We start from the raw sequence: 22,424 nt of genomic DNA on the forward strand, positions 1-22,424 counted from the left end.
TTGTTTTTTAAAAGAAGAATTAATGTGATTAGTTTAGTGTGATTTGTATTTTAAAAGAACAATTAATGTGATTTACTGGGTAAAAAGAGATTGAAAATGTTTAACAAATTGCGATGGTGGGCTAGCTTTGGGCTTGCCTTCCAAGTTCCAACCCGCACGAGTTTAGGGTTTAGTCCACCCATATTCGCCTCACCACGTCTTTCACTTCCAGCGTCGCTGCGACCCTACAGTATTAGTACAGTCGACGGAGCCACCGTCTCCCTCCCCCGCTCTTGTCAGAAGTTTTTTTTTTTGCGGCAGCAGTCAATCAGGTACGCTTTCTTTCACCTTCTTGGATGTTTCCTTCACCTCCTCAGTGTCAAATTTCAATTTCGGACTGAATGTATCTTCTCTGTATATGGAGTGGTATTGCTTGTTAGCTTAATTAATTAATTACGAGTTTCATTTTGGTTAATTGTTATGGGTTTTGTGTTTTGATTAATTGGCTTGTGCTGTTATTTTGGTCAAGTGCTAAAGAGTTGGTGTCTTTCATTAATTGATATGAGTTTTTGTTTCGATCAATTGACATGTGTAGAATTATGGAACGATATTATAAGCGAAAACCATCGACGGTTAGTTCAGATAATGTGGGTAGTTCAAGTTCGGATTATGAAGCGGATGTGAATCTAGTGAATCAAAAGAATGTCGTTATCAATCAGTCAGACCAAGATCGTGTGGCTTATGACACTTGTTTGAATGTCTCAATCAATTGCATTAAGTTTTTGTTGCGACAAGATCTTTATTTCTTTGATTATTGTGATAGTGTCACTTCAAGCAATAGGGGAAATTATTTGGAGCTCTTCCAATTTATTGCCGATCACAATGAGAAAGTTAAGCAGGTTGTGTTGGAAAATGCTCCGAAGGATCTCAACTTATTAGCTCCCTCAGGTCAAAAGAATCTTGTCAATTCATGTGCCATTGAAACCATCGATGCTATCATGAGTGACGTAAAAGATAGATTCTTTTCTATATTGGTGGGTGAATCTCGTGATTTTTCGACATTGGATCAAATTGCAATTGTGTTGCGCTATGTCGACAAGAAAGGGGAAGTAATTGAAAGGTTTGTGGGAGTCCAACTTGTTGGCGACATCACTTCAAGTAATCTGAAGGAGACCATTGACTCATTCTTTTCTTTCAACAAATTAAGTTTTTCCAAGCTACGTGGACAAAGTTATGATGGAACTAGTAACATGAAAGAAGAGTTCAGTGACCTTAAAACAAAGATTATGAGTAAACAACCTTGTGCATTTTATGTTCATTGTTTTGCTCAAAATCTTGAAATATGTCTTGTTGCGGCAGCAAAGAAGAATGTTGAAATAGCCAGTTTTTTCACATATATAATTAGTGTAATTAATCTTGTTGGAGCATTTTGTCACCGTCCTGATGCACTTGGAGAGCAACTCCATAAAGAGCTTAAGGAAGCTTTTGGAAATGATTTTCTAACGGAGAGAGGCATGAATCAAGAAACTAGTCTCAAACATACCGGCGATGCAAATTGGAACTCATATTATGGTGTATTGCTCAATTTGATTTCCATGTTCTCGTCTGTGGTAAAAGTTCTTGAATTGATTGTTGATGATTGCGACATTGATATTGTTGGTGAAGCATGTAGGACATTGAAAGGAATACTCTCTTTTGAGTTTGTTTTTCACCTCTTTTTTATGAGATCAATTTTGGAAGTCACAAATGTTTTGTCACTTGCATTACAAAACAAAGATAAAGAGATTGTGGTTGCAATGGATTTAGTCAAATCATGTAAGCAACAACTGCGCCACATGAGGAATAGCGAGTTTGATCTTTTGGTTGATAAAGTATCTTCTTTTTGTATCAAGCATGATATTGAAAATCCTAGCTTGGATGAGACATGTGTAGTTCAAGGGAGGTCACGGCGTAATGCTCCATTAAAGACAAACCGGCAATTTTATGCAGAGGTCTTTTTTTGTGTCATTGACGAGCAACTTACGGAGTTGGATGATCACTTCAATGAGGTGAATACTGAGTTACTTGTTTGTTTGGCATGTTTGAATCCGGATAATTTTTTCATAGCTTTTGACAAACAAAAGCTACTTCGTCTTGCTCAATTTTATCCTCAAGATTTTTCCGATGAAGACCTATTTGCACTTGAAGGTCAGCTTGGGCTTTATATTCAATATATGCGTTCGAGTAGTGATTTTTCTCAATTGCAAGGGATTAGTAATCTTGCAAAAAAAATGTTGGAGAAAGGGATGCATCGAAAATTTAATTATGTGTATTTGCTCATTACACTTGCTTTGGTTTTGCCGGTTGCAACTGCGTCAGTGGAGAGAGCATTTTCTGCCATGAAAGTTGGTGATGGTTCAGTCTGCAACAGAATGGGAAATCAATGGTTGAGGGATAGTTTGGTTATTTATATTGAAAAAGATGTTTTTGGTTGTATTGATAATGAAGCTATTATGCTACGTTTTCATAATATGAAAACTCGTGTTGAACAGATGTAGTTTGTGCCGGTCTTTTTTTACCGTGAATTATGAATGAAAGAACTATTGTTTGATGTTTGATGAATTATAAATGAAAGCACTATCGTTTAATGTTTCATTAAGTATGGATGAAATCTCCATCGTTTACTTTTTCTCTCGGGAGGTTCCCTCCTTAGCCCAATCACTCTTCTCTTCAAGTCTCCATCGGTTGACGGTACGAGCCTTGAAGGCGATTAAGAGACTAAGACATAAGCTACACAGCTGATGAATCGGCAACAAAATCAAACCCCAATTTAGACGATGAACATGTTGCACAACCGAAAAGAGATGCCAAGATTCACGAACACTGTTTTCTCAAAAGAAATATTTCTCCACCGTGTAAGATTTTGTTGAACTTGATCTCTGCTTTTAAGTTTTTGAACTTTATAACGTCGGGAAGTTAGAGTTCACAATGCCTAAAAGCGTTTTCACGAGCAAAACACTCTTGGTTATGAAGGTGGACTCAATTGAATTACCTATGATTCCCCTGCATCAGTTTGTTTCCCAAGTCTCAAGTGCCTCTGTGTGAATCCTACAGGTATTGCATCAACCAGAAAGCTCGTCTCTAACTGCCCCGTCGTCGAAGATTTGGAAGTAAGGGGATATTTCCCAAAAGATGGTCAGGACTTTATCATCTCTGCTCCTGAATTGAAGACGTTAACAAGAAGTTTGTATAATCGAGACTGTTACGAAGAAAATGACTATTTGTGTTGTTACAAGGTCTTACCTTCTTCGCCAACCTAAGCAGGAGATACACAAGCAACTTTCCATGTCCAAAATTGGTTCGAAGGGACTTGTTGTGTGGAATTTGTTAGGTTTCAGGAATGACGAGTTCAAAAACGATTCCTCTTAATAGAGACTAATTGCAGTTTGAAAAATGCGTATAAACTTATATTTCGTGTTTTTATTAAGTTACTAGAGTTTGAATATCACTTTCATTTCTTTTTGTGAGCCTTTAAGATGGATACAAAGTGATAAATAATCTGTTTCATGTCCATGATCTTTCTTGTTCATTAATTTGGTTTTCTAATTAGATATAACCTAGGATTTATCCTCCGTGACGCTCAAATCTTGATGAGTGTTATAGAGACATGAAAATATATACTCGGTGACATCCAAGCCTTTTCTTATTTGATGAATTAGACTGAGTGAATGATTTTTCTGCAAAATCCAAAACACGGTCACGTGACGTTATTATTTTACTCAAATTCTAATTATCCGAAACAAGTTTGTATAATCGAGACTGTTATGAAGAGAATGACTTTGTATTGTTGCGAGGTCTCTTACCTTCTTCACCAACATAAGCAGGAGGTACACAAGCAACTTTCCATGTTCAAAATTGGTTTGAAAAGGACTTGTCATGTGGAATTTTGTTATGTTTCAGTAACGATGAATTCAAAAACCATTTCTCTTAATAAAGATTAATTGCAGTTTGACAAATGCGTATAAACTTATATTTTGTGCTTTTATTAAGTTACTAGGGTTTGAATATCACTTTCATTTATTTTTGTGGGCCTTTTAGATGGATATAATGTAATAAATAATCTATTTCATGTCCATGATCTTTCTTGTTCATTGATTTGGTTTTCTAACTAGATATAACGTAGGATATCTTCCGTGACGCTCAAATCCTGGTAAGTGCTATAGAGACATGAAACTATATCCTCGGTGACATCAAGTCTTTTCTTATTTGATGAATTAGACTGAGTAAATGATTTTTCTACAAAATCCAAAACACGGTCACGTGACGTTATTATTTTACTCAAATTCTAATTATCCGAAACAAGTTTGTATAATCGAGACTGTTATCAAGAAAATGACTTTGTATTGTTGCGAGGTCTCTTACCTTTTTCACCAACATAAGCAGGAGATACACAAGCAACTTTCCATGTTCAAAATTGGTTTGAAAAGGACTTGTCATGTGGAATTTTGTTAGGTTTCAATAACGATAAATTCAAAAATCTTTTCTCTTAATAGATACTAATTGTAATTTGACAAATGCGTATAAATTTATATTTTGTGCTTTTATTAAGTTACTAGGTTTGAATATCATTTTCATTTATTTTTGTGGGCCTTTTAGATGGATATAATGTAATAAATAATCTATTTCATGTCCATGATCTTTCTTGTTCATTGATTTGGTTTTCTAACTAGATATAACCTAGGATATCCTCCGTGACGCTCAAATCCTGGTAAGTGCTATAGAGACATGAAACTATATCCTCGATGACATCAAGTCTTTTCTTATTTGATGAATTGGACTGAGTGAGTGATTTTTCTACATACTCGAAACACGATCACGTGACGTTATTATTCTACTCAAATTTTAATCGTTAGTTTATTTTTCAGTTAATACTTATAAATATGATATATCAACTTTGTCGTCTTCCCTTATTATAACACGTGACTTAGTGCCCACGGTTGCCCATAAAAAATTTCACGGACTAACAGTGCTAACTGGAATGGACAAGAGGGAATGAAAATGCAACAAACATAAGGATGAAAGTGAAAAATTAGTAAACTACACAGGGTATTTGTGTAATTCCGCCAAAAAACCAAAGTAAAATACTCGCTGTGTCAAACAGCGGTTGAGCAGCTTCGTCATTCGCTTCCTCCGTCGCTGCCACTCTCTCTATAGTCCACAGAGCCACCGTCTCTCCCTCCGTCTTCTCAACAGTTCCTCCGCGCCACCAGTCAGGTACGCTTCCTTCGCCATGGGTGTTAACTTCGTGTTCTTTAATTTGAAGTACGATCATAGGGTTTCGAAACCTCTGATTTCTGTAAATTTAATCAAAATTAATAACAGCTTGGGTTTAACTGGGCCAAGAGCACGGAGAAAAGGGAGTGTTTGGGTACTTGGGTAGCTGCGATTTTCTGTTTAAGTTGGAATATTAAGATGTTCATCACTCGTCAGTATCTGCAGAAATAGCTTAGGTTTTTCTTGTTGTATTCGATTCGAACTCCGATTCTGGATTCGTCTTCCTGTAACTGCATAAAGTAGACAAAGAAACAACATTTTTCGCATTAAACATGTAAATATTGGGAAGTTGGTACTAAGCCAAGCTATTATATGTGAATTTATAACAAACTATCCAATCGAAATCATAAAATTTCTTCAAGTTCTTGAAAAATTTAAAGATATTCAACAACCAATGCCTGTTAATATCTCACGCTGCGTCAATTTCAGTATGAATAGGGGGTCTTAGTGTGTTGAAGAAAAATCATAGGACAGGGAAGGGAAACTTATTCTTCAAGACGAAACTAAAGTTTTAACCTATTCCAGCTTCATTTTGATCTAGGTAGAGATATAGGAATAGATTAGTAATCTCGATGCTTTTAGATGTAGTAAAGAACTGTTTGTTAATAAATTATCTTGAATCAATTATTTTTGAAACATTTTTTATTCTGGTTATTACGTACATCTTCGAATTCCAGTTCAAGATACTTTAGCGTTAAGATAGACTCATTTGAAGACTCAAATTTCTAGTTGAGTTGTTACCGGAGGACATATTCAAAGGTCCAAAGGGTGCAACTCAATGTATCAAACATAGTAGAGATACTCGTCCAGGCCAGTGTTTGCCTTGATATTTAACATTTGGAAAAAACTCATATGGTCAGAGGAGTTGCTAACAGCAGATTCTGTGCATGTGCATATTTAATGCAACCATACTATAGAAGATTCACAGAATCAATTGATTACTTAAATGTTTTCTCTTCAATTAACTGCTACCTACCACATATTGTGTCCGTCAGATAACAACATTTGGTCAAGGAGTTTACGATAAGTTGACAACAGATTTTACTTATGTGTTTATGCAGTGCAAGTGTGCTAGACAAAGATGAGTTAACAACCAGAAATAGCCCCGGAGGGATGCAGTCATTTTGCATCCTTAGTTGGGGAGGGGATAGTATCATAGTCACACCAATTTTTTTGAGAAGAAACGATAACACTTTATTAAAATAATTGGTGTGTATCATAGTCAAACCAATTATAGTTACAACTAGAATAAGGCTCTTCTTCCTTTTTCATTTTTTGTTGGGGAATGAATAAACTCATACTAGATGAACTTGTTTGTTGTCTATCATGTTGAAAAATTGTTACCTGGTTGCAACAAGCTTTAAGGTTGAATTTTTTCCCTAAATGAAATAATGCGAGTTTTTTTTTTTTTTTGGTCAATAGAAATAATGCGAGTTTGCTCCAAGGAGCATATGAACTTTGTCTATGACTAATGGTAGATGCAGCTGCAAAATTGTGTTTGTTTTTTTTTAGGGTAGTGCTATTCCATTTTTACTTCTCACACACCCTTCTTTGAATTTCGGGTCATCAGATTGAATCAATTGAAGAAGATCAATGGCCAAAAGTTAATAAGGGTGTGTGAGAATTAAAGTGGGTATGTGAATAGCACTCTCCTTTTTTAAAATAAATTGCTTACATTGCGAGAACCAGGAAGCAGAAGCTATACGGTTTGTACTAAATGCAATATACTGTATGCCTTTTTGTTGTGATCTATCTTAGCTAGCGAATTTATGTTTATGTGGATTCTTCCTACTCTTGAATACTGTTTGCTCCATCATTTGTAGGGAACCATGGCCACTAGTAAAGCTGAAGATCAGAAGGAATATGTAAATGAACAAGCAGTTGCAAATAAGTTTGCTGCTATGAGGTCTGAACTCAACCAAATTTACTCGAAAATCACAGAGCTAGAGATGGAAGCAAGCGAGCACTCGTTGGTGATCAATGCCATCCAGCCACTTGATCCATCCAGGCGATGCTACCGGATGATCGGAGGTGTTCTAGTGGAGAGAACCATCAAGGAGGTTCTGCCTGCTGTGCAGCGCAACAAAGAGGGGATTGAGGAGGTTATAGCTAGGCTGAACGAGGCATTGGAAAAGAAGAAAAAGGAAATCTCTGATTTTGAGGCTAAGTACAAGATCAGGATACGGAAGGAGCAGGGCGAGGAGAAAGATGATAGTGCTCGGAAAGAAGGGACTGCTCAAGGAGTCCTGGTCGGCCCCGCTGGCGGGAGTGAATGAATGATAAGTCTCCATTTCTATGCTCTTCCACCACCTTTGTTTCGTCGTCTCGAACTTGTTAAATGTGTTTTTAAGTGTAGCAGGTGCTAGAGATGTGGTTGATCAGGGTAGTAGAATAGTTAACAAGTTACAACTATTGTACTGAAATATGATTGTATTTGTACCCTATTTAATTATGTTTTTCTTACATTGGTTAAAATTTCGGGGGAAAACACAAATTCATAAAGTTTGACAAATTTTGAAGGATAAAGTATGATTTTTATCTCCGTAATCTTGGCAAATTTTGATGCAATGCTACTTGGTTTAACACATTCGGTCGGAAATCAAATTCTCCTTCTTTTTCGTATAGTTTGGAGTAGGAATGTCGCTTGTAATTTAAAAAAAAATTAAATTCAATCCCGTCATTTTATGAAACACAAAGAAATGGGTTTCCATTACATGATGTACAGTTTGTCTCTCTTCCATGAAGACAACACAACACAACACATATGAGCCGGCCCGGGTATGATAGTGGGCCCAGAAGCCCAACATTATCACTTCTCTCTCTCTCTCTCAGCTGAAAAAATCCTGAACCCCTCTCCCGGCAAAAACCTGATCGGAAAACTCGGCCAAAACAGCATTGACAGTGAGCAAAACGACGCTGGAGCCGGAAATGACGCCGAGCACCACCCCGGTGGTTCCCAACACCTTAGCGAACGCCGGCCACTCGATCTCCCTAACTTCCTCCGCCACTCCGCTAAAAAAATCCCCCTCTTTCTCCTCCTTCCTCTTCTGCATCGCTGCCTTGATCTCCTTCCCCAACTCGCTCAACTTGACGGGTTGACTCGCGGCCGATTCTTTGTCTTGGGTTCTGTTGACCCTAGAAACTACAAAGCCTACGTGGCGCGCAGGCCGAGTAATCTATAAGCTAACTACGTCCTTCGGTGATTGCGGGGCGTGCCAACTCGTCGGCCGAGCTCGGCCGAGGAGTAAATTTGTTGATGTTGCGTTGGGTCGCGCTACTGACTTCTGCGTCTTGCGATTGCGGCCGAGAAAGGAACACGTCTCGGCCTCTTGGGCTCTCGAACCTGAAGACAAGGTTACTATTCTTACGAAGTTCAATATCAAATTCGGCTTTCCATGTGCCGAATGTAATAACTGTAACACCTCACTTCGCCGAGAAGGCTGATGAGATGACCTCGACCAACAAGGATTTAGAAACCCTTCTCGACCGAGACTTGGATAGGTAATCAATCGTTCTCGCCGCAGTGCTGTTGATGCCAACGGAAGATACTGCGAGACCGACTGACTCTACGGTGACAGAGCTATCTATGCCGACTTAAGATATCACCGGTTGCTTTCACAGTGCTGTTGATGCCAACGGAAGATGTGTCAGCGAAAAAGGAAAAAAGAAAAATCACAAGTTGTGAGAATTTGCGCAGGGCAATTTTGTATTGATTTGCAGGGGTCCCTGATGTTGCTTGCGCTCTCGTATTTATAGCATCAAAACTCTTAGTCGTGCTGGAGAATTAAAGTCGTGGACATCCCACCATCTCTGATGATAAGCCACAGCCATCTTTATCCCAATCAACAATTACCGAGTCATCAGGTAAGATCACATGGGATAAAATGGCATATGCCATCTTTTATCCCATATTTTCCCGTGCCTGAGTTCAAAATAAACAGCACCTTTATCCAAGCACCTTTATTGGCTAATGATAATCTAATCCCATCTTTATCTCCATTATATTTGCATAAATGCATGGGAGATAGTCTTCCAATCCTTCACGTACATGCATGATACCAATCTCAATCTCAAGCTGGGCTCTTCCGTTTTAAACTCTTGATTTCTTGGAGATCGCCCAAATTCAGTATTAATACCTAGAAAAATATTAAAATTCAATAGTCTAGAATCCGCTCATCCAACGGCCTCAATTACTTGGGCCGGTAATGTAAAATCGGGTCCAAACATTGCCCCCCAGTTTCCTTGATCTTCGGCCCGTAAGCTGAAGGTTTAAGGAAATTAATTGTTCACAGCCAATAAAAACCTGTCGTAGTTCTCGACTGCCGAGGTCGAAAAACTTTTGGAGAGTCGAGAAAAATAGGGGCCGAGGCAAACCATTCCTGGCAGCTCGGCCTGTCACCTATCAAAGTTGTTACCTTTCCTGTCTTTCTAGCCGAATACACCAGCCGAAAGACTATACACCAACTTATCAATGAAGAACAATTGTCGAAAAGCCATTCTTTTTTTTATACACTACTCGGCAGCCTAACAGCCGAGCAAGTGTGAACATAAAATGCTCGACTTCATCTCTGCTAAATCAGTCATCTCGGCTGAATAAATAATTTGCTGAAGAATAGCACCCCATGGCCACAACCATATTCTTTGACCGAATCCGTGAATCACCTTCACTCTTCATTCCTGCTTCTCTCCTCAACTATATATATACATATATATATATATATATATATCCCATGAAATGATGATGTCGGCCCCACATGGCCGTTGAAAGTCAAACTTATTCCTTCAAATTGAGGTCCACCGAGTTTCTAATGCCTTCATTAAAAACAACCCCCCATTTCCTTTATATATATAGTTTTGGCCGAGAGCATCTCCCATTTCCTTTATATATATATATATATGCCAAGGCTTATATATGAGGTGGTCGAGGCCGAGGCCTTTGTAGAGTGGCCGAGGTCGAGACCGATACCAAAAAATAAAAAAATAAGACATCGGTCTGCCTATATATAAAAACCTATTTTACTCGGCCATCTACAAATTATTCCTGGGGCTTGGCTGTACAGTGCAACAACACCACGAAACCATGTGGTCTTGATCAATCATTCAACTACCACAGACCCTCTATGCATCGATACATTTTTTTTTTATTCCGTTGGCCCCCTTATTTTCTTATGCATCGGCTTAATTAGCCAGATGATTAAGAAAATAATTTATTCCTTTTCTTAATAAAAGAAAACAAAAGTGGCCGAGCTATCAAGAGGAGGAGGCCAACAATGTTTTATTCCAAGCCGAGATCTTTTTACATCAAAATTTTCATTTTGACATTTTCCAAAGCCGAATAAAAGATCATCTCCAAATACGTTCGGCTTGAAGGAATATTTTTTATCGGTCGCCGAATGTGTTAAAAAATTATTATGCCCCCTAGGCATAATTTCGGCTTTTAATTCAAATAACTTGGCCGAATGAGATTTCTTCATATCGACTTTATCGCCAATAATCATATCAATTGGCGTAGTTTCTTGGGCTAGGCCAATATCTCGGCCTCGTTCGTCATTGGAGCATTCTTTTGACAAATTATTTTCTGAGTCGATTTGTGGCTCAAAAACTTGAATTTTTCCATCTAGGCCTACCACACTTTCAGTCTCGACCGAAAAAATAGGTGGCCTAGGTTTGTCTTCTTGGCCGACCATATTTTCAGCCTAGACCGAAAAAATAGGTGGCCTTTGTTCTTTGGCCAAATTAACAATTTTCTTAGGCCGATGTCTGATTACGGCCGGAGCGGAAAATTGCCCCCCGGCCTTTGGACCTAACCATTTTTCAAATGGAATTGATCTGTAATCAGAAACGTAAGGAAAATTTTCTTTATCTAGCCAGGCATTAAATCGAGCTCTGTCTTCATTTACCCATTGCTCTTGCAGGGTAACAGGAGCTTTTATTCTCAACATGCAAGCGAATGACTTTTGCATCTCTCCATGGCCACGAAGAACTTTTTCCACTTCCAAAGATCTTTTACATTCCTCATTGTGTTTTTTCAATTCCTCTAGGAGCTCGTACAATCGGCTACGTTGAGCCAGATTGGAATCTTGATATATCATATGAACTTCGTAGTATTAGCACTGGGTCCCACTGGGCGTGCCAAAATGTTGACCCTAGCAACTACAAAGCCTACGTGGCGCGCAGGCCGAGTAATCTATAAGCTAACTACGTCCTTCGGTGATTGCGGGGCGTGCCAACTCGTCGGCCGAGCTCGGCCGAGGAGTAAATTTGTTGATGTTGCGTTGGGTCGCGCTACTGACTTCTGCGTCTTGCGATTGCGGCCGAGAAAGGAACACGTCTCGGCCTCTTGGGCTCTCGAACCTGAAGACAAGGTTACTATTCTTACGAAGTTCAATATCAAATTCGGCTTTCCATGTGCCGAATGTAATAACTGTAACACCTCACTTCGCCGAGAAGGCTGATGAGATGACCTCGACCAACAAGGATTTAGAAACCCTTCTCGACCGAGACTTGGATAGGTAATCAATCGTTCTCGCCGCAGTGCTGTTGATGCCAACGGAAGATACTGCGAGACCGACTGACTCTACGGTGACAGAGCTATCTATGCCGACTTAAGATATCACCGGTTGCTTTCACAGTGCTGTTGATGCCAACGGAAGATGTGTCAACGAAAAAGGAAAAAAGAAAAATCACAAGTTGTGAGAATTTGCGCAGGGCAATTTTGTATTGATTTGCAGGGGTCCCTGATGTTGCTTGCGCTCTCGTATTTATAGCATCAAAACTCTTAGCCGTGCTGGAGAATTAAAGTCGTGGACATCCCACCATCTCTGATGATAAGCCACAGCCATCTTTATCCCAATCAACAATTACCGAGTCATCAGGTAAGATCACATGGGATAAAATGGCATATGCCATCTTTTATCCCATATTTTCCCGTGCCTGAGTTCAAAATAAACAGCACCTTTATCCAAGCACCTTTATTGGCTAATGATAATCTAATCTCATCTTTATCTCCATTATATTTGCATAAATGCATGGGAGATAGTCTTCCAATCCTTCACGTACATGCATGATACCAATCTCAATCTCAAGCTGGACTCTTCCGTTTTAAACTCTTGATTTCTTGGAGATCGCCCAAATTCAGTATTAATACCTAGAAAAATATTAAAATTCAATAGTCTAGAATCCGCTCATCCAACAGCCTCAATTACTTGGGCCGGTAATGTAAAATCGGGTCCAAACAGGTTCTCACCGATTCCGCGCCCGACTCTGAATTCGTCTGGCTTTCGTCGACAGCTCTGAGAAATGATTGTCTTCTGTTCTTCTGTGTTAGGGGCCGTCTGGGTTGGGATAGGGGGATTGAGTGGCCACCGGCACATGGCGGTTTCAACCGTACAGGTGAGTTTAGGCTACCGGATATTGTGGGTGGCGGGAAGGGTGAGCTAACCGGGAACTGTACGAACATGCGTAGAGCCATGTTTTGGTGTTTCTGGGTGGTGGTAACTGGTCAGACTGAATTTCGATGGTGGGGGATTTTTGGTTTTTTTTTTTTTTTTTTGTACTAGCAAATTTTTGTTCGTGGGGTCTATCATGGGTGCTTGTTTACTGGGTTGGGTCGAACTTGGGCTCTGTTTTGGAGCCCAGAATTCAGTTTTTCTGTTGTAACCGGTTAAGTTTAGCTTTTAGGCCCAAACTTTGGGTTTATTCACACACTTTTTGAGTGCATACATGGAAGTCGATGTGAAATGACTCGTGTTTGTTGTATTCGTCTTCACTCCTTATCTTAACAAGTCGCATTGCATCAATCGGTTGTTCAAACCCGAATTCGACTAGTTAAAATAACGGGTTACGCTACTCGACGTGTTTTACCCATTAAGAAATACTTTTGATGAGAATGGATTTTGAAATTTTATTTTAAAGGTGAAACACCGAACAACAATCAATAAGACCAAATAAATCCAACTATAATCTTATAATCATGCACTATCGAAAATTATTTGTATTTTCAAGATTCAAAAGTTAGTAATAGTAGTTGTCGGAACTGTGAGATGTGAAGGGTAAAGTCTCACATAAGAGAATAACCAAACTTTGCAAGGACTTGTTAGAAATTGTACACCTATTCAAATTGCGTATTAATTTTATAATAAGTCTGAGACAAGTATGTAAAATTATTAAAATATTCATATGCTTCCAACGAGTGGAAACAGGTACAGGGCGCGCTCGTCAAGTTGTATCGCTCTACACCTTTTTTTTTAACATTTATAAACGCTTGTGCCGACTACGATTTGATACAGTAACATATATGCAATGTGAGAAGTGTCTGGACGCGTGCAAACAAGAGCACAAGAATATGTGCATGGCCTACAGGAGAAATGACAAAATATTTCTGTTCCATTCCCGAGGAAAACCAAGTACGATTAAACTCATGAAACTGCAGGAGCTGTAAATATATTGTTTCCATCAGACCCAAAAAAGGAAAAGTACATATGCATATGATTAGACAGAAGAATTGTCTCCATCTGATATGAAGCAAAGTTTGTCAGATTTGTTGCTGTATTTGCCACGAGGACGATACTCTTCAAATTCTTTTTGTGAGAATCTCATCTAATCACGTTCGTTTATCGTACATTGTACAGTCATAAATTTAAAAAAAAAATTGTATTTAAAATTGAATATAAACATTATCTGATGAAAATTAACCGCACAATATACGATAAATAGACGTAATTGAAGAATTCCCGAAATCCTTACAAAGAGGATCAGGAAAGAATCCTCATTCCTGTATTTGAATGGAAGAGCATCCTCCATTGGCATGGCCTCCAACAGTCCCTCCCTCTCTCTCTCTCTCCTCTTTCCGTGGCAGTGCTATTGAGTGTAATTTTCAAACTACTGCACTATACCTCCACCCGCACTGGAGTGTTTCTGTACAACTACAAATATATATAGTTACTCCTTTTGAAGGGGATCTGCTCTACTGTTCATGTTCATGGAACGGGATAAATTATTGCCCATATATAACACGTATATTCATCTTATATCACCTATATGATTTCACATTTTGAGTTACACACATGGATAAAAATATGTAATGTATATGTGTGGTATATATGTGAGTAATAACATGTCTCGCTTTACGAACAGAATACTTGCTATAAAGTTAATATATATACACACCAGGGAGCTTAAGGGGAGGGATCCCCATTTTTTCAAAAAAAATGGGGACACGCTCCCCACCGTTAAATTGACTTTAATGAAATTGTGTGATTGAGATTAAAACACAGGCCATAGAATCTCAACCACAGGATTTCATTTAATTCAAATCCAACGGTGGAGAGCGTGTCCCCATTTTTTTGAAAAAATGGGGATCCCTCCCCTTAAGCAATTCCTATACACACACGCACAAAGACATATATACATATATATACTGTTATACATATACAGGTATATTGCATGTGTGGAGTTTAGACACTTAATCCAAATCATGGGTTCCCTGGCAAAGATCTCTAGGTCCAAGAAAATCAATGTTAAGTTGATTCATATATGATCATCCATAACCCGACAATCCTCCCAACAGTACTCCTGTTCTCCTGCTATTGCATTATTTTGCATTATTTGATTGTCAAGATGATATATATATCCTGTACCTCTACATATATTATTTGGTTGTTTCTCCAAGTTTGTAGTCTGCCATTTTGTTAATAACTACTACATTTTTTCTCTTAATGTAGATAATATCGTTTATTCAGAAGAAAAAAAAAACTACTATATCCTCAAAAAAAGTTAATGACTACTACTAATTATAAGAGATAATCCAACTTCTCGACCGACCTCTATTTCTATCTTATCACTTGATTCGTCGATCCATGTACTCATAAATAATAAGTTGGATTCCCTTGATAATATGTTTGATAACTAGAAATATATTAACACTTACCACAAAATAAATATTGTACACACAAATATATCAACTAAAATATGAAAGAAATATTTGTTTCTATGACTCTTACCACTAAATCATTTCTATTCCATTTAATCTATGACACAAAAAATGTATCCATTAAAAAGATATGAAAAGTAAATATAACAAAAAGGATAAATAAATATGCACTTCAAGATAAGTTTCTCATACTCGATACCATACATGTGAGCACCCGCGCCTAAGAATGTGAAGAAAATTGAAGTTATTCCCTTCAACCTGTAAGAATGCGAGGAGAAAGTTTCACATCAGTGAGGGACCAAATCATGCAAGAGTTTATAAAGAGTTGGGCTATACTCTTATATTATCAATTGGTTTTATAATGGAACCTCATGTCACTGATTTTGTTCATGAACATATTCTTTATGTTATCTAAGAGCTAAAATCTTATGACATCATTTGATTGTCCCCTTTTTTCTTTCTTTTTCCAAATGGCTTGGAAGGACTTTATCCATCATGCCAATTGATTTTGAAGTAATACCTCTACTTCCTTCAATTTTTTCCATCATGAAAGTATAAAGTTTTTTTTTTTTTTTATCTTTTATTGGGGACGTGATTTGAAGCTGTTTTGAATGCTAAAACATTGACATTTTGATTTTAATAATTTTTTATGTGTGTACGCATATGGTTCTCAACTTTTTATCATATCTAAGAACAACACAGATACTAATGTCTAGGAAGCCTTTAAAGGAAGGGATCCCCAATTTTTTTTTTTTTTAAATGGGGACACTGTCTTGACCGTTAGATCTGACTTTAATGAAATTATGTGGTTGAGATTCTGTGGCCTGTGATTTAATTTCAACCATAGAATTTCATTAAAGCAAGATCAAACGGTCCAGAAGGTGTCCCCATTTTTTTTGAAAAATGGGAATTCCTTTCCTTAAAGGCCTGCTAATGTCTAATTCCCCAATTGTTAATCCCCTACATATTTTCTATAGTTGTTAGATTAAACATTCATCCCTTTTAAAGATTTGATTAAGGTGTTTCAATCAATTGCCACCTCAATAATTTTCTATTTATTTAATTTTCATGTCATTAATTTAAATGCATTTATATAGAGGCATAAGGTAGCTTAGCAACTAATTGCCTATAATATAGGAATTTAATTTCCTCAATCTCCTTCTGCGCATTAAATGACATTTTTTAATAAAATAAAATAAAAAATTAATTAACTAATTCCTCATTTCCTTATTATCAGTATTTAAAAAAAAAAAACTCTTTCTAATAAAATTGTATCAATAAAAAGTCTTCAATACATATTTTTTTCATGTATAGATATATAAAAAATATACTTAAAACTTAGGGTACATTTGAGAACAAAAGTATCAACTGTTGGTACGTTTAGATTTCAAATGTACCGAGAAACCTAATGTACCAAAAATTCAAACGTACCATAAAACCAAATGTACCCATTGTTATGTAACCTTTTTGGTACGTTTAGATTTCAAATATACAGAGAAACCAAATGTACCAAAATTTCAAATGTACCATAAAACCAAATGTGCCCATTGTCAGGTAATCCTATTGGTACGTTTAGATTCCTATTGTACCAAAAGACCAAATGAACAAAAAATCTCAAATGTACCACAAAACCAAATGTCTCTATCAGATAACCCTTTTGGTACATTTACATTCCAAATGTACCAAGAAATACAAAAAATCAAATCCACTATAAAACTAAATGTGTCCATATTATAGGTAACTAGACGTAGCTATATAATCAAACAAATCTTTACTATGTGTTGGGTCTTCTAAATAATAAAATTTGACAATTTTTTTTATAAATATTCTACTATATTCACAAAAAAAATTAAATATTATAACAAACAATAAAAAAAATGCATAGAGATGGATAATAAATGCATAAATATAGGGATAATAGGAAAAGAAAAAAAAAGAAAACGAAATGCCCAGGAGATGAATAATAAATGCATAAATATAGGGATAATAGGAATTGAAATTAATAACCAAAATTTTAGGAAAATGTTTGATCAAATTTTCAAAAGAAGTGTATGTTTAGTCTAAAAAATTAAAAAACGAGGCGTCTATATCAAAATGCCCCATTATTGCTTTTTTCAAGATTCTCCTACATGATTGTATATAATTTGGCGTACTCGCTTATGCCTATCTCTCCAACTTGTGCATTTGCCATTTGGAATCATTTTTCATCCAGCATTATTCAGTTTACTTTTCAAAATTTTCAGTTCTGTTCATCTCCACCCACAAGGGCCACAACCTAATGGCCATGCTAGAAATATGAAATTAAGAGATCCTCTAATATCCCACATAAATTTTATTTGTATTATATAGTCTATTCATTCTCTTTAACATCATTTAGTAATCATACTTATAAAAGATTATTCAATTTGAAGGTTGTTTACTTAATCGTTGTGTCGGACAAATTACGTTTTCATGATAAGCCATAAATTTTTTTATTCGTATGAATGATTAAATGGTCTTTAAATTTAATGAATTTTTCTAGAGATAATTTATAAATGATAATAAAGAAAATAAACGGTTATAATTACGATATTTGTAGAGAAAATAATATCATATTGTTATTGAATGATCTTACATGTAAGGAGCCAGACAATTTCAGTCTTAAAATAATGCAGATCACACTTAAAGACAAATGGTCTGGTGTAAACTTTACCTAAACCAACCAACTCTATGAATTAGTGTATAGTATAAAATAAGAAAGCAATAATTCCTTCTTTTCTTGTAGCTGTTGGGGTATACTTTCTTTGGATCCTTTTTACTTTGTCCCCCCCATTTCTCTCGATTATGCATAAAAAACAGTATAACCACACTGATCAAATTAACCTTGTTTTACCGCCCACTTGTAACTTTGGGTTGCCCAATACCTCTTCTCAGTGATTTGTACACGGATTACAGAGCCGAGCTTATTTTTTAAGATTAATTTCTTTTGGATTTAGCCACAATATAATACACACACACACACACACACATGCATATATATCATTTCATGCATGATCGATCCGTCCAAGTTTCTAATCAAAGCATGCATCTTTCTTGGCTGAATGCATATCTTTGCCTTCATTTTTAAAGAGCTTTGAGTATGCCCCATATATAACTGATGTTCCAAGCCTATGCAAGTTTTGTTATCTCTTTACCAAAATATAGTCTTGTTATCTTAATCACCTTAATTTGGAGTAAAAGTTTGCTAAAAGTTACTATGGATAAATCTTTATTCTTTTGTCCAATGGTTGACTAGAAGGGTGAGAAACGAGTGGTCATCGTTCTTGTAAAATACTAGTCAATCCTAACTCAACTTATGTATTGCGTTAAAATCATTGGTGTTTAGTAAATTAATAATTTTATTTGGATATATAAAATTGATATAAATGTAATGTGGAGTGTTTAATTATATTGAGGGATCCCTCAATAAAAGAGGAGAGAATTAAATTTTATGTGTCAAAATAACATTATTCTTACTAGATTTAATTGTTTATCAATTATCATAAGCCTTTGTTAGCAAACCACGTTAGTTTCATGTCAAGACGTGATCAATTCCAACACGCAAATGTTTAATTTATTTAATTTTCGGGTTCAGTTCTATCTCGTTAATAATTTAGGTTGAATTCAAGTCATTCATGTGAGAATGTGAATGTTAAAGAATCTCACGTCTGTAAAAGTAGAAATTTTACAAGTATTTAAAAGTAAGTTGGGCTACTATTCATATTGTTAATTAGTTTTAGGATGTAACCTCAACTTTTTTCTGTGATTGATATCAGAGCAGATTAGCTCACATATGAAGCCCAACGGCCACATGTGGTTCACGTCACTCAATTTGTGTTGTCTACATATTTGGCTTGAAAATTCGTCACATGCGAGGGGCGTGTGAGGATGTGTAAGGTAAAAAGTCTGCAATCTGCATCGATAAAAAAAAGACTTACAAAAGTAAAGTGGGTTACTCTCCATATATGGGTGGTGTGTTGAATAGAAAGATATATAGTCACCCTAATTGGCTACGCATGTATCACTTTTCCTTTGGCAGCATTGTTCCATATTTCATCTCATTCATGCATGTTTTAGGGGTGGTAGAAGGTACCAACTTCTTTATTTAGATTAAACTTTATTTATTTTGGATTATTTATTTATTTATTTATTTTAGATAATGTGACTATTCAATTCCTTTCTACCTTGAATTAAGAAATAGTTAGGCTAGCTCTCCTTCTTGTTAATTGCATTCAGGGACTTAATAATGTTAGCAGGACCACCAGAGGTCCACAAAGAGCCAAGAATAGTAAACCATACTTTCTTGCCACCAATTACCATTGCCAATGACGAACATTCAACCACAAAAAGGGTACATTGTTAAACCTAAAAACAATTTTTTACGCAACACAATCAACAAATACTACAAGAAATATGTATAAACATACATCTCGAGACCTCAACATATCCCACGCCTTCCTTGGTTTTGTGATCATCAAAATACGTATTTTCCTTGTCCTCATACATAAACATGAACATCCATTGAAAGAGAAGAGCCAAGACAAACGACTTATCTTTCTTTGTCTTTTTTCTCTTTTTCGAACCGTTACGCTAACCGCCACCAAATGTTAGTCGCGTCGCCACTAACTAATGAGTTTCCGGCTTTTTTTCACGTTCATATCAGCCGCTGAGGCTGGTGCAGGTGCTGGTGAATCTTCAGCACACAGTAGGCCGATGACAAGGTCGGTGAAGGCACTGATAATGTCCTTGTGCGCGTGTTTCGGATTGAGCGAAAGGTAGCACAAGAGAAGCTCATGTAAATACTCCATGTCATCGCTTGTAGCATGAACATGATCACCTGCCGATATATCATCTCGATTCGCTTCGAGCATTTCCTCCATCGAACGCCGAAAATCCATGTAAGGGTTTGAGGAATACTTGGGAACGCGCACGCCTTTGGTGACCAACATTCTTTTCTGAGAAGACTTGGGTTTTGTGGTGGTGTCTGGAGACTCGACGATGGAGTTGGATTGTCCCGGGGAGGAGAAGAAGAAGCGTTGAGAGGCGAAGATGGTGGCGAAATCTGGAGGGGAGTACTGGTCGGCGTCTGAATCGTCGGAGGAGTGGTAGAAGTGATCGTCGGTGGAGGAGGAGGAGGCTGTGAGGGATTTGAAGGTTGAGTGATCTGATGATGAGTTCATCAAGTTGAAGTCATGGTAGACGGAGTTGAAGTTCTTGATGATGAGAGATGTACATGTGGTGGTAGAGGGACGTGGTGGCTGGTTTTGGTGGTCTAATTCGTTTGAGGCTTGATCCGGTGGAGCTTGGATTGTGGGTAGGCATTTGATGAAATTAGGGAAGCAGTGGAAGTTCTTGCATAGGATTTTAGACATGGTTTTTGAGAGAGAGGGAGGAGGGTGTGCTGGTTATTGTTGTGAGTTATGGAATATGGGTTAGCTGAATGAGAGTTGGAGATAAAATAAACGGTGGAATTATAAGTTGGCTTTTATTTGGGGAGAGAGAGAGAAAGAGCACTGCAAAAGTCCGAAGGGACAGGGAGAGAAGGGAGGTGAGAATCGTGAGATTTAGTTGTGTTTTGTTCTCTCTTTAATTGTTGGTCCGACCAAACAAGAAAGGTTCTCTCTTTGTTTTGTTCTATTTCTTCATACAATATTATATTTATACGAACATTGTTACGAGTCATATAAAACTAATCACATTTTAACTCATATATATCTATCTCTCGAATAAAAAATAAGCTATATATTGTTGTTATGAAATTTATCTGTATTAAAAATATAGTTAGCAATGTGATTAGTTTGTGTGCAATTATCATTACTCTAGTTTTAATATTTCTACTTTTAGGATGGCAAGGAAAATTTCGCTTTTTTTTGTTGGATGAAAGCCTCGTATATAAGAAGCGCTAGAGTGTACACGAGCGCATAGCTTAATGTCCAATGTATCAATGGTGAGGACCAGCCACTCATATAAACGACTAACCAAGCTTTCATGTATAATTGTATATTAACTCAGATTATATATGTTAATTAATTTATTAGTACATGATTTATACGATAAAAAAAATCTTGCAACCACTTGGGAAAGTCTACAATCTACGTACATCCACAATCTGAAATGTCCGTGATCACATTCAATTTGGAAGCATAAAGATTGACCTTCAACAAGATTCATCTTTTTGTTAATTGTTTTACATACAAAGTGGATGACCCCTACTTTACTTAACAATTCCTTTATTTTTGTCAATACATATATATGGATGCTAGCTACAAATTTACATTAAAACTCATGTTCAAGCAAAGTCTACTGCTAAAGTGGGATACACTTAGATTTCATATGTTCTTTTTTTGGCTTATTAGGTATTGGTTGAAATAGCACTAGTTTTAAGAAATACTATTAGGAGACTACTTCGCTACTTGTGCTTTGTTTCACCGAATGTTTGGTGTGGGATGGGGATGCCAAGCAAATTAGAACAAGGAAAAGAAAAGCTTACTAATTAATAGTTATGAGAGTTAATTAATCAATTTCAAATCTATCTTAATTTCAAGCTCTCACAACCACCCTTAATTAGAAATTAGTATACATTACTTCTAGAAATATTAAACTTTTATCAATAACAATAAGATAACTTGTATACAATTTTATCTACTATAATGATCATATGATATGGGTGGGATGTAAAGTCCAATATATACTTATGCAAAAAAAATCTAGAAGTAGTACTTTAGTCTGTTTCATCGAGCAATTTTTTAGTATAACCGCACCTACGTGATGTTACTATTAAACTCAAATTATAACACTATAATTTATTTTGTTAATATATCCTCAAGGTGGGACATCTCAGTCATATTGTCTACTCCTATTATAACACGTGACATAAAATACCACATGATGAGTTGTATTCTCAAATCATTTGAAAAAAAAATCCTTTCCATTGTTCAATTTACAATTTTACTTGCAAGAAAAGTAAATATTAATTCTTGGTAGGAAGATTGAGAGAGAGGAACTAATCATTTTCATGACTTTTAGTCCAACATTGAACGTTCTTTTATCCTTGCAAAGTTGCAGACCTAACATGGTTTTAACCCCCTGCTTGAAAATGGAAAACTTTTTCTTGGCTTTTCGTGAACTTTCTATGCCCACTTTGAAAAAGTCACTTCCGGTCTACCATATCTGATTAACCGTA

General features: G+C 36.7%; 3 protein-coding genes and 1 long non-coding RNA gene across 4 annotated transcripts; 3 read left to right on the forward strand and 1 right to left on the reverse strand.

The window, feature by feature from the left end:
* The first annotated feature begins 116 nt into the window (after window positions 1–116).
* LOC103453127 (uncharacterized) lies at window positions 117–2,569 on the forward strand. Its single transcript, XM_008392676.4, has 2 exons — window positions 117–311; window positions 575–2,569. Exon 2 carries the CDS (start codon window positions 579–581, stop codon window positions 2,514–2,516), a length of 1,938 nt encoding a protein of 645 aa, XP_008390898.1. The 5' UTR covers window positions 117–311; window positions 575–578; the 3' UTR covers window positions 2,517–2,569.
* A 2,424-nt stretch (window positions 2,570–4,993) lies between these two features.
* LOC103453128 (prefoldin subunit 2) lies at window positions 4,994–7,767 on the forward strand. Its single transcript, XM_008392677.4, has 2 exons — window positions 4,994–5,232; window positions 7,116–7,767. The coding sequence occupies exon 2, from the start codon at window positions 7,122–7,124 to the stop codon at window positions 7,566–7,568; it is 447 nt and encodes a 148-aa protein (XP_008390899.1). The 5' UTR covers window positions 4,994–5,232; window positions 7,116–7,121; the 3' UTR covers window positions 7,569–7,767.
* A 28-nt stretch (window positions 7,768–7,795) lies between these two features.
* On the forward strand, window positions 7,796–12,818 carry LOC139190694 (uncharacterized). The gene is made up of 2 exons (XR_011575039.1): window positions 7,796–8,415; window positions 12,531–12,818. It is a non-coding gene; the product is annotated as an uncharacterized lncRNA (long non-coding RNA).
* A 6,709-nt stretch (window positions 12,819–19,527) lies between these two features.
* Window positions 19,528–20,844, reverse strand: LOC103453136 (transcription repressor OFP12). Its single transcript, XM_008392687.4, has one exon. The coding sequence runs from the start codon at window positions 20,611–20,613 to the stop codon at window positions 19,864–19,866; it is 750 nt and encodes a 249-aa protein (XP_008390909.1). The 5' UTR covers window positions 20,614–20,844; the 3' UTR covers window positions 19,528–19,863.
* Between the last annotated feature and the right edge of the window lie 1,580 nt (window positions 20,845–22,424).

This window comes from Malus domestica, chromosome 13, assembly GCF_042453785.1.
Source record: "Malus domestica chromosome 13, GDT2T_hap1".
In the NCBI taxonomy this organism is placed as follows: Eukaryota; Viridiplantae; Streptophyta; class Magnoliopsida; order Rosales; family Rosaceae; genus Malus; species Malus domestica.

Excerpts from the sequence above, each read along its gene's own strand:
- LOC103453127 (XM_008392676.4), top strand. The coding sequence starts at position 579 with ATGGAACGATATTATAAGCGAAAACCATCGACGGTTAGTTCAGATAAT.
- LOC103453128 (XM_008392677.4), top strand. The coding sequence starts at position 7,122 with ATGGCCACTAGTAAAGCTGAAGATCAGAAGGAATATGTAAATGAACAA.
- LOC103453136 (XM_008392687.4), bottom strand. The coding sequence starts at position 20,613 with ATGTCTAAAATCCTATGCAAGAACTTCCACTGCTTCCCTAATTTCATC.